The sequence below is a fragment of the Tupaia chinensis genome, unplaced genomic scaffold (genome assembly GCF_000334495.1).
Source record: "Tupaia chinensis unplaced genomic scaffold, TupChi_1.0 Scaffold000635_1, whole genome shotgun sequence".
NCBI classification, from domain to species: Eukaryota; Metazoa; Chordata; class Mammalia; order Scandentia; family Tupaiidae; genus Tupaia; species Tupaia belangeri.
Window position 1 is genome coordinate 755,348 of NW_006160155.1, and position 12,927 is coordinate 768,274.

A 12,927-nucleotide genomic window follows, 5' to 3' on the forward strand; every position below is an offset into this window, starting at 1 on the left:
TCAGAGGAGGTGCTCAGGATCTCATGATGTTTCGGTCCCTTCTGGTCTGCGTTGTCTTCTCAAGGGCCTTCACACGGCTCCCCACATGCCCAAATCTGAGTCACTTAGCGATTCCTCTGTCCTTGGTCACTGTGCCCCTATCATGGTGTTCTCTCCCACACAACCACATGAGCTGTGGCTGATTCAGCCTGATCTCGGTTCGGTTTAGTGTCGTTGCAATTTCAGAGGGAACATATCTCCTCCATTTCAATCACAGCACCAAGACACCGATTCACTGCACATTCTATTTCCCTTTTAATCTTGCAGTTTTCCTTTCCTGCCCCTTTGCAGTGTTTTAGGTTTTTAAATTTATTAGAGGACCAATACTCAAGACAAGAGAGTCTTAGGGAATCCCCTTCTGTGCACATGTTAACACGATTGGATTCATCCTAGGCTCAGGTGATTCTCTCAGAGCAGGCCCTGGGTATCCTAGGAAGCCAGGCCAGGCCACAGTCTTCTTCTCTGGCACAAAAGCAGAGTAGCTCCAGGACCAGCAGTTAGCATAATGGCTATGTCGCCAAACTCCCATGTAGTCGACCACAGTTCGAGTCCTGGACCTGGTGGCTTAAACTCATGCCGAGCACACGTGCATGTGTGCCCAAGATCCTGAGAGGAGAACGGAGGAGAAGGGATGGTGGCATGGCCATCCCCGCTTGGGGGTGATTTCTCACTTTCTATCTCTCTGTCTCTCTCTGTCTTTCTGGCGAGCACATGCACCCATTAAGAAAAAACCGCTCCAAAAGGAAATAAAAAGCAGAGTAGCTCCCAAAGGCCACCGGCTGACTCTTAGGTGGTATTATGCAGCTGCTAAGTCCCTGGATTCTATCCTACCTCCATCAAGAACCCCAGCAGCTTGAAACTCACACTGGGCACGTGTGCGTGCATGCCCAAAATCCCAAGAGGAGAATGGAGAAGGGGGGTGATTTCTTGCTTTCAGTCTCTCTCTCTCTCTTTCTCTCTCTCTCTTTCTCTCTCTCTCCAGCAAGCACATGTGCCTTATAGCCAAAATCTCTCTTAACAAAAAGAAAAAGGAAAGAAAAGTGGATGACCCAGGATGGGATGCCCTAATAAACTGAAAATATTCCTGAAACTCACCTTGTGCAGGCACTATGTGTGGTTGGAAATTTACATTTTAAAAAGTTTTTGTAAGAATATGACTTTCCTTTCAGACAAAGCCATGCATTTAATCACAGTGCAATGCTTACACATTTTTAAGTCCTTTTCTGTTTCCAGCTTAAGAAAATGATTTTTAAAATGACATTAGACGGCAGGCTCATCTGTAGCCAGCTCTGCTGGAAGACCCACCTCCCCTGTGTTGCTGCGGAGCCAGGAGGCAGCTCTGAGTCCTAATTCCTGGCACATACCCGGAAGTCTGGTTTCACTGTTCCTTCTTCGTTGCAAAGAAGTGCCGGGCCGCAGTTCTTCCCAGCCTTCCCCTCTCCCTTTCCATGTGAAGGGCCCTACCGCCCCACCTCGCTGTCCTCCTCGCTGTCCTGGCGCTGGGCCCCACGCCGCTGCTGCACCAGCTGCTTGTCCAGTTCACGGAGCTGCTTCAGAAAGCCCCGGTTGGGGAGGACACAGCGGTTCTTGGCCACTTGTTGGATGGCATCCACTAGGGTCATATTCCTGTGGATCATCAGGTAGGCCAGGACCAGGGTCGCCGACCGGCTGCGGCCCATGACACAGTGGACCAGGATCTTATCTGCAGGTGGAGTGGAGAGAAGAAAAACCCAACCTGAAGGCGCAGCAGGTGAGCAAGGACATACACGTGGGGCTCAGGCAGGTGCTGGCCTCCGATTTTCTCCCCTTGCTTCCCCACAGTCTGGACAAGCTGCTGAGCAGCAATGCAGCACAGCTTCCCACCTGGAGAAGGGGACACTCTCAGTATTTTTCTTAGGGTGCTGTGGAGGGCACTTGTTTAAAGCACTGTGTACACTGCTTGGCACGTAAGAAAGGCTCAGTAGATGGTAGATGTTACCACTGCTGCCTCAGTGAGGAAGAGGAGGAGGAAGAAGAAATGAATGCTCTCTTTTCTACCTGCCCAAGTCCCTGTGAGAACTAAATCAGTGTGCTTGAGAAATAGCTTTCTGTTTTTTGTTTTTCTCCTAATCCTTGCTAAGGTGGTCACTAGGGTTCAGACAAACATGGAAAGGTACAAAAGGATACCCATTGAAAAGCCTCCCTCCGGCCTACCTCCTCAATTCCTAGAAGCAACAAGTGCTACCAATTTCTTCTTCTGGAGAAATTGGAAAATATAGAAAGAAAGAAAAAAACCGTGTTTTTCTCTTCTCTCCTTGCCCCAGTGATAGGAAGCTTTCCACACTTCTCTACCTCACTTCCTCCATTGAACGATATACCTCAGCAACCTTTATACATCAGTACAGAAAGCTCTGTCTTTTCCTGTGGCTGCATAGAGTTCTTCTGTGGGATCAACCACAAGCATAAAAGGAATGCATTGCATGGGGGAGCCTGGCATGACCACCGATGCTTGGGCCGCGGGTGGAACGATGGAGAGGCGCGCGTGCTTTTCGCATTATTTTCAGTGCTGCAGGGTAGGCAAGTGCTCTCCTCAGACAGGCGAGCGCTCCTTCAGTCCTAAAGCGTCCTTTGTGCTACCAGGGCAGAAGGCCTGGCTTGCTTGCGGTGGAGTCTGTGAGCATCCATATGGCCATAGGAACCTACAGAACAGAACCCTGGCCCTCCTGTTGCAGATCTGGGTTCCAGACTGGCGAATGGGTAGGTACGTCAGTCTCTGGAGCCTCAATTTCCTCAACCGTCAACTGGGGGAGGGGGCCAAAATCAGATCGGCAGTGAGCAAAACCAATTCAGTGACAATCACTGGTCAGATTTTTCATTTAAATGGGGATAGTTTTACCATGTCCTATGGCAAAGGCAGGGGTGACTGATCTTCCCATCTTGATGACCTACATTATTGCCTAGACCAGCAATTTGTTTCCCAGTGTGAGCCGAGACACCTGAGGGTTACCAGGACAGCTTCAGGGATGCATGGGGTCGATATTATTTCTCGAATAGTATTGTGGCGATACCTGCTTCTTTGTGTTGACTTTCGCACTGATGGTACAAAGGCAACGCCAAAGGCAATGCTGGGCAGCATGGACCTCAGCACGGGCACCAAACTGTATCGGGAATCCCTGCCTTTTGCACCACCACACGCTCTCAGAAAAAGCCATTTGCCTTAAGGATATTCTCGATGAGGCAGAAAAATTAATGTTATCAGATTTGAGCCCCCCAGAGAAATGAGATATACCTAAAAAGCACTTGCACGAAGCACCAAAGTATAATGTTGTCTCAGGGAAGCGCACGGGACCCTGACTAGCAAGTTTAACTAACTGCTGTTTACATGAAACACTGTTTTTAATAAATGAACAAATGCAGAAAAACCATGGTTATTCAAACTTAGGTATTTGACAGACTTTTTCTCAAAAGTGAACAAAGTGGGGACCAGCAATTAGTGTAATGGCTATGTTGCTGGACTCCTATGTAGTCGACCGCGGTTCGAGTCACGGACCCGGTGGCTTAAACTCACGCCGGGCACGTGTGCGTGTGTGCCCAGAATCCCAAGAGGAGAATGGAGGAGAAGGGATTGTGGTGTGGCCATCCCCTCTGGGGGGTGATTTCTTGCTTTCTGTCTCTCTGTCTCTCTCTGTCTTTATGGCGACCGCACGTGCCCTATAACAAAAAACAAAAACAAAAACAAAAAAACCTCTCCAAAATAGAGAACAAAGTAAAACTTCAAAGAAAACAATTGATCTATTTGTTGCCAGTCATAAAATGCAAATTGTCAAGCAAAAATTAGAATTTTGAGAGACTGAGATTGATAGATTTTTTTGTCAAGATATTGCTAATACTAACAAATGTGAGAGTAGTTTTTGTTTTTGTTTTTTTGATAGTGTACAATGAAAAATGCCAACATTTGAAAGAGCGGCATAACTTAATGAACCAGTATTTCCCAGATAACCAATGCAGGATATTATAAAAATCCTGTACAGGCAAAAAATCCACTCAAAGCGCAAGACAAACCAATAGATTTTAATGCAACAGTATCAAGTTAATTGATAAGGCTTCTGGACCAGCAGGTAGTGTGGTGGTTAAGATGCTGGACTCCCACATGGCTGACCGCAGTTCAAGTCCTGGAACTAACAGCTTGCTTTCTCACTTCCTCTCTCTCTGTCTCTGTGGTGTGTTCAGTCTGTGGCACTGGATTCCCACATGGCTGACAACGGTTCTAGTCCTGGACCTGACAGCTTGTTTTCTCATTTTCCCTTTCTCTCTTTGTCTCTCTCTGTCTCTCTCTGGCCAAATTAAAAATAATAATGATGGGGGCTGGCAGGCGGTGTGCTGGTTAAAGGCACTGTACTACCACATGACCGACTGTGGTTCAAGTCCTGGACCTGGCAGCTTGCTTTCTTGCTTTCCCTTTCTCTCTGTCTCGCTCTAGTTAAATTAATAATAATAACAAAAAATGTAAATGAATAAATAAATAATTATTTAAAAATAATAATGATGATAATAAATAAAATAAAATAAAATAAAATAAGCAATTAAAAATAATAACAATAAGGGACCAGCAGATGGCATAATGGTTATGTCACTGGACTCCGTGGTTTGAGTCCCAGACCCGGTGGCTTAAAACTCACAGTGGGTGCCTGTGCTTGCTTGCCCAACATCCCAAAGAAAATTGGAGAAGAGGGGATTGCAGCGTGGTCATACCCCTGGGGGTGCTTTCTTGCTTTCTATCTTCCTCTGTTGCTCCAGCAAGCACATGCACCCTATAGTAAAAAATCTCTCTATAAAAATAATAATAATGGGAACCAGCAGTTAGCGTAATGGCTATGTTGCTGGACTCCCACGTAGTCGACCGCGGTTCGCGTCCCGGACCCGGTGGCTTAAAACTCACACTGGGCGCATGTACGTGCGTGCCCAAGATCCTGACAGGAGAATGGAGGAGAAGGGATTGTGGCGTGACCATCCCCCTGGGGGGTGATTTCTCGCTTTCTGTCTCTATGTCTCTCTCTGTCTGTCTGGCAAGCGCACACGCCCTATAGCGAAAATCTCTCCAAAAATAATAATAATAATAATGGGACCAGCAGATGGCATAATGGTTATGTCACTGGACTCCCATATTGCCAGCCATGGTTCAAGTCCTGGACCTGGTGGCTTAAAATTCATACCAGGTGTGTACCCAAAATCCTGAGAAGAAAATGGAGGAGAATGTATTATGATGTGACCATCCTCCCGAGGAATGATTTCTCTCTTTCTGCCTTTCTGTCTTTCTGTCTCTCTCTGTCCCTCTGGTGAGTGTATGCATCCTATAGCAAAAATCTCTCTTAAAATAATAACAATAACCATAATAAGAAGAATGAATTCAATAATTATTTTTAAAAAATTGATATGACTTCATATTCCACATCACAACTAACCTTTAAAAAACTACCACTTGTTGAGTTTTGGTGTATATGAAAGAAGAATATTGGGACCAGCAGTTGACCTAATGGCTATGCCGCTGGACTCCCATTTAGTCAACCGCAGTTCAAGTCCCGGACCCAGTGGCTTAAACTCACGCCGGGTACGTGTGCGTGCGTGCCCAAGATCCCAAGAGGAGAATGGAGGAGAAGGGAATGTGGCATGGCCATCCCCTCTGGGGGGGTGCTTTCTTGCTTTCTGTCTCTCTGTCTCTCTCTCTGTCTTTCTGGAGTGTGCACATGCCCTATAGCAAAAAATTCTCCAAAAAAAAGAAGAAGAATATTTATAATAATCTGAAGATGCTATTAAAATAGTCTGCCCTCCTCCAACTACACATTTGTGTGAGGCTGGATTTTCTTCATATATTTCAACCAAATCAACATATCACAACAGACTGAGTTCAGAAACAGACACGAGGGTCTTCATAACGTTCATAGAAAATGTATATTATGAAAAAACTATGTATGAATTTGAAAAAAAATTAAGATTTAATTGTATTTATTTATTCTTTTATTTTTAACTTGAACAGAGAGAGACATAGAGTGAGAAAGAGAGGGAGGGAGAGAGAGAGAGAGAAAGTGAATGAGGAAGCCACCAGGTCCGGGATTTGAACCATGATCAGCTATGTGGGATTTCAGCATTGCCACCTGCTGACCCCCAGGATTTGAAAAATTTTGCATTAAAATAAACTCATACTTTAATTCTATTTTCCATAAACTTTTCGAAGTCCCTCATAAGAATGTAACTGAATTCTGTTAAACCTAACATTGAGGAGATTTGCAAAAAATGCAAAGTAATGTCACTCTTCTCCCTAATTTTATTTTTGAAAACATAATTTTTAATAAAAATATGTTATTATGTTGATATATAGTGGGTTTATTATTTTTAAGTAAGTATTTAAATTTGGAAGGGTTATTTCTGATAGGGTAAATATTGATAGATATAACCTACATAAACATAGTCTAGGCCAGTCCATGGCATGGTGATTAAGGCATCTGGGATCCCACATGGCCAACAGTTCAAGTCCCAGACCCGGTAACTTGAAAAACACATTGGGTGGAGGGACCAGCAGTTAGCGTAATGGGTATGTCGCTGGACTCCCATGTAGTCGACCGCGGTTCGAGTCTCAGACCCTGTGGCTTAAACTCATGCCAGGCGCGTGTGCAGGCGTTTCCAAGATCCTGAGAGGAGAATGGAGGAGAAGGGATTACAGCATGGTCATCCCTCCTGGGGGGTGATTTCTCGCTTTCTGTCTCTCTGTCTCTCTCTGTCTGGTGAGCGCATGCGCCCTATAGCAAAAACCCCTAAAAACACACACACACACACCACACACACAATTGGGTGCATATGCTTGTGTGCCCAAAATCCCAATAGAAGAATGGAGGAGAAAGAAGCATGGCCATCCCTCCTAGAGGTCAGTTTCTCACTTTCTTTCTCTCTCTATGGCAACCATGTGTGTTCTATAGCAAACTTAAAAAAAATTAATAAAATGCCATTTATCATATGCATGACATTATATCTGATGTCATACATTTTTTAAAATGTATTTGAGTTCTTCAATAACTTTTAGAATATAAAAGAGTTCTGGGCCAGCTGGTGGTGTGGTGGTTAAAGTAGGTGGCTCTTACATGTTCAGTTGTGTGGTTCACGTCCCAGACCAAATGGTTTAAAAAACCCTTAGGGCACATGTGTGGGTGTGTGGTACCTGCCCCAAATCCTGAGAGTAGGAAAGGAAGAGAAGGGATTGCGTCATAGCTACATCCCCCCCACCCCGCCCCGCTCCCTGGCAAGCACACGCACCTAATAGCAAATTACAAAAATAAATAAATAGTAAAAGGGTTCTGAAACCAAAATGATTAAGAACCAGAGATCTAGAAGAAAAAAGCCCTCTTTCTCCACTACCATGTAGATAGCTGGGCCTGGCTGAGAAGCTGTGGTGAATGAAAAGCTTCCCAGTCCCCCGACCTCCATCTGGTTCCTTTCTAGAGCTCACACAGTGCATCAAGCCAACCTCATTTCATTCCTAATGCGATCATCAAGGTTTTACCATCCTTATCACCGCTATAGAGGTGGGAAATGGGCTCAGAGAAGTCACCCTGAAAGGTGATGCCGGCAGTAGAAATAGTTCAATGCAGCTCTTACCGAGGCCCCACTGTGTGCCGGCCACTGTGCTCTGGGCACAGGGAAAGTAATGAGTTTAGTGTCTCGAACCATCCAACCACTGCAATCAACACCCCGGTATCTGCCCTTGCTGTGTTGTGGGATCGCTCTGCTGCGGTTGAGCTGGCTAGGGCAGCTTCAGCTGGGTGATCTCAATGACTGTGGCCTGGAAAGATGACCAAGAAGTCATTCATGGACACTGAGGGACTCATGAAGCATCATTAGGGACATGAGAACAGCTGAACAAAGACTTCTGCATGGACCTAGTACCCTGTGCTCCTCGCACCCCACTCGCTCACCTTCCTCAGGGAACCATGCCCAGGACAGTGGTATGGTCATTCAGGTACGCAGGAGTTTCTGTCCCTCCCCCATCTGGGCTGGAGAGGCCGGCACACCCTGACCAACAGCCTCACTATACACGAGGTGCCTGCCACAGAGAGGTGGTCTGGACGTAATTGAATTTTGTCACTGTTTGAGTTTACTAATCTCCACAGGCTAATCAGGCAGCCTTCAGATCCCACCCTTCATGTTGCTGAGCTCCCAAGAGTGTGGCCGAGACCTTTCCTTGTCCACTTGAGCCAGAAAGAGGGCAAGAGGTGGGCCTCCGCTTCTTTCCCAAGGCTGGCCCCAACTTCTCATCCACGTGACTGAGCTCTTGGGTTGTGGCTTCTTCTGGCCAAATGAAGGTCTACCTCTGGCATTCTAATCCCCACAGACTGCTTCAGGGGCTGCCTGGCCCCTCTGGCCCCTGGCCAACTCTGCTGATAACTAAAGCATTTCTTCCTCTCCCAGCAAAATACTTGAAACAGATGAAAGCTGCAGTTCATTAAGCCTCTGGGGAGCTGAGTGGGAAGCAGGGAGGGGAAAAAGAGGACAAAGAACAGGAAGGGAGGTGAGGCGGTGGGAGAGATGGGGAAAGCAGAGACAGGGGACCCTTGCTCTGGCAGAAGCTCCTGGGGCTGAATTTTGTATTTAAAATCATGGCATTAATGCTGCCAGGCATGAAAGCCTGGTAGGTTTCCCTAGGGCATAGGGCCTGCTGCTGCTCCCTGGAGGCCTTAGAAGGGTGTTTAGGCCAGACCACTTTCCTCTCAGGACTGTGTTCAGACTCTCAGGCCCTGCCCCCACTTTGGTCTGTGGCTTGGCTGAGCCCCAGCCTTTGGAGGCCAGCTTTGGTGCTGGGCTTACTGCTTTTAGGAGAGTTGGGAAAAGGTGGGAAGAGGCTGCCTTTGTGCTGTTTCCAACATGGGCCGCACCAGGGGAACTAGGAGGGTCTCCATGAGTTAGACACCAGCCAGGGTAGCACTGAGTAAGCACTGCCAGAGCTGGCATTTTCTTTCTTTTTTTTTTTTTTTTGAGAGGTTTTTGCTGTAGGGCACATGCGCTCCCCAGAAAGATAGAGACAGAGAGACAGAAAGTGAGAAATCCCCCCCCCCCGGGGCAGGGGTGATGGCCACATCACAATCCTTTTTCCTCCATTCTCCTCTTGGGATCTTGGGCACACACACACATGCACCCGGCATGAGTTTAAGCCACTGGGTCCAGGACTTGAACCATGGTCGGTTACATGGTAGTCCAGCGACATAGTCATTATGGCAATTGCTGGTCCCCAGAGCTGGCATTTTCTAGGCCAGTGCCTTTCAAACTTTTTGGGGTGACCCCGAAACACAAGAAGATAAAATTCACAGCTGATATATGCATGGCCTTGCCTTGTCCACATTTCCTTCCACGTATTTCCACTGTCAATTCTCACAACAACCTGATGACATAAATAACATCATTATGCCCATTTTACAGATGAGGTGGCTAAAGTGCAGAGAACTGAATTGTCCACGTTACACAACTAGGAGATGGTAAATCTCTACCGTTCCTCAAATACATGTTTTCAGTGGTCATCAAGTCTGACATATGGGTCAACCCTGTTACCCGCCAACCACAACCCCTGCTCCCAGCCAGGCGAGCACCCTCAGAAGCAGCCTCCTTCCTTAATGTTAGGGATGCCTTTCCCACCCATTATTTTGAAAATTGCTTTTCTTTCTTTTTTTCTCCCCTTTATTCATGATAGAGTACATGCATGTGAGTGAGAAAGAGAGCATGAGAGAGAAGCACCATCCATAGGTACTTCTGGTCAGCTTGCAATTCCCTTCCTCCAGTTCTGCAGCCCACTGGAACTTGGACACTTGGGGAATGTGCCTGGCATGTTTCAGCTCAATCAGGCCAGGGACTTGAACCATGATTGCCATGTAAAATTTAGCTTCTCTTGAACAGCATATTGCTGCTGCACCATGGAGCTGGCCCTTGAAACTGCCTTTCTCAGCAACATACAAATAAAGGCAGAATTCCTTCTTATTCCAGAATGCATTGCGTTGTGTGGGTGTCCTTAGGAAAAAGGTGCAAGGTGTGTCATGAACTGGGTCGGGGGTGGAGATCGGTGGCACTATCGTAGGGCAGGAGACCCTTAAACACTTGGGGGAAATCTGGTCTGGTTAAAGCTTAGAAGCACCAGAGAATCAACCTCCTGCTCAAAAGCAGGCTTCATTTATTCATTCATACCTACCTAATCCATAATAGATTTTCAGGTGACTTCAAAAGCAGTCTATGGATTATTTGTTTAAGAAAAAGAAAGAACAAATGAAAGGAGCGTGATGACACTAAAATTTGATCTTTAAGCCTCACAACATCTGCCCTGAAGTCTCTTAGAGAATTTCATTAAATTGAAAGCACACTAATTCACCTCTGAGGATGCCGTGTCAAGAGTAGTTAAAGCAGTCCAAATGGGGTTCCTGTTACAGTATTTTGTCAGTATTTCTTTTCCTGATGAAAAATGACAAGTTCAGTTGATTTAGATCCTATAACCTGCTGGCATGCCTCACTTTTCATGATTTTTGGTGACAGAAAAGTCACCTGGTGCTCAAAATAAGGACAAAGGTCTCTTCTGTAAGGCCAGAGTGATGAAAGGCATCCCTGTGAGCAGGTAGGAGTCCTGGCAATGCTGCCTCTGATTAGCTCTGTGACTCTGGGCATGTTACACGGCTTCTCTCGGCCTCTGTTTCCACAGTTGGCAGGACAGGACAGTGAATTAGATTATCTCTAAGATTTTTCAAGACTGATTGAGGTTTGATGCAGTACTATAACCTAGTGATTAAGGGAACTAGATCCCACATAGCAGAATGTGCAGTTTGAATCTTCCCTGGGAGGGACTGGGGTGACTAGCATTTGTTTAAAAAATAATTGAATAGATCAGAAAAAAGTAAAAGAAGACATTAAGCATTTATTTCAGGTGGTAAAGGTACATGGTATTCTGTGAGACTTTGGTCTGACACGCACTTACAATACCACACAGCATTTAATGCACGGACTCCGGTGTTGGCTGCCTGGGCTCGGATCATAGGCCTACCATTTCTTAGCTGTGTAACGTGGACAAGTCAGTTCTCTGCACTTTAGCCACCTCACCTGTAAAACGAGTATAATAATTTTATTTATGTTGTCAGGTTGTGGTTGAAAAACAAGCCAACTGCATATCTAAAGTCCCAAGAGGATGGAGAAATGGAGGAAAGGGGACTGTGGCATGACCACACCTCATGGGGGTGGGGATTCTTCCTCTCTGTCTCTCTCCCTTTCTCTCTTGTGAGTGTGTCCTCTAGCAAATTTTAAAGAGAGACAGTGATTGATGTTGCCTGAGGAGTTTTTTCAGATGAATCAAATCAGCACAGGAGCTGGGACAGTGATAGGAGTGGGCCCCAGGAGCTGATTACAGGCGTGAGTACGGCTTCCCCAGCACCATGAAGAATACTCTTCAAAGGTGAGCAAGGCCTGCCACTGTGGCTCATTGGTGGCCCACGTGGCCTGCAGGTCCCAGGTGTCAGACCACAGGGTGGGGTCTCCTGGTTGGCTTGAGAACAGGCTAGACACATGCATGGGTATCCAGGAGCTGGAGGGCTGGGGACAGTGATTGAGGTGTGGGAGAGCCCTGTCAGTGTTGCTCCCTTTTCTCTCTCTCTCTCTCCTTCTTGCACACGTACTTTCTATTGTTAAAAAAAATATATGGGGCCAGCAGATGGCATAATGGTTATGTAGCTGGACTCCCACATAGTCGACTGAGGTTCGAGTTCCAGCAGCTTAAAACTCACGCCAGCGTTTGTATGTGCATTCCCAAAATCCCAAGAGGAGAATGGAGGAAAGGGATTGTGGTGCGCCTCTGGGGGGAGGGTGATTTCTTTCTTTCTGTGTCTCTCTGTCTCTCCAGTGAGTGCACATGTCCTATAGCAAAAATCTCTCTAAAAAATAAATAAATAAAAACATAGTTGGGACCAGCAGTTAGCGTAATGGCTATGTTGCTGGACTCCCACGTGGTCGACCACGGTTTGTGTCCCGGACTTGGTGGCTTAAAACCCACGCCGGGCGCGTGTGCGTGCGTGCCCAAGATCTTGAGAGGAGAATGGAGGAGAAGGGATTGCGGCGTGACCATCCCCCCTTGGGGGTGATTTCTCACTTTCTGTCTCTCTGTCTCTCTCTGTCTGTCTGGCGAGCGCACACGCCCTATGGCAAAAACCTCTCAAAAAATAAAAATAAAATAAAAAATAAAAACATAGTGAACAGCTGTGAGAGGCAGAAAGATGTGTGTGAGAGTAGGGTTGAGAGTTGAGGTGAGAATCAGGGCAGCACAGACTTGGTTGAAATTAGCCAAGGAAGAACACGAAGATCAAGAGGGCGAAAAGAAAGATGCCTTGCCTTTCGGCCAGACTGTCCATCAACACCTCTTACCTCAAGAGTATAAAAAGAAACACAAGTGGGTCTGACTCTAAAATGCCACAGCAGTGTCCCTTGGGTTTCAGTGCATGACTAGACAAAACCAGACCACCCACAGTGTGTGGCAGCAGGCTAAGCACCTGCCACCTCTGTGTGGAGGCCTCTGCAGTGCTGTTGCTGAGCTAAGAGAATTGTGTCTGGTTACTCCAACTACTCAGGGCACAGAATATAAAATGATGACTCTTGGCTTGTTTTTGTTTGCCCTTGCAACATTTTAAGAAATTTCAATTTGTTGCCAACACTTAAAAATGGGGAAATTTGATGGGAACCAGCAGTTAGCGTAATGGCTATGTTGCTGGATTCCCACGTAGTCGACCGCGGTTCACGTCCCAGACCCAGTGGCTTAAAACTCACGCCGGGCGTGTGTGCGTGTGTGCCCAAGATCCTGAGAGGAGAATGGAGGAGAAGGGATTGCGGCGTGACCATCCCCCCTGG

At 46.5% G+C, this 12,927-nt stretch overlaps 1 protein-coding gene across 1 annotated transcript in view; it reads right to left on the bottom strand.

The window, feature by feature from the left end:
* Positions 1-1,420: 1,420 nt before the first annotated feature.
* Positions 1,421-12,927, bottom strand: part of DUSP29 (dual specificity phosphatase 29) — a 26,068-nt gene continuing 14,561 nt past the window's right edge. The window contains exon 3 of the mRNA XM_006159545.2: positions 1,421-1,741. Coding sequence (XP_006159607.1) covers positions 1,500-1,741 — 242 coding nt within the window. The 3' untranslated portion in view covers positions 1,421-1,499. The remainder of the gene's footprint in view (positions 1,742-12,927) is intronic.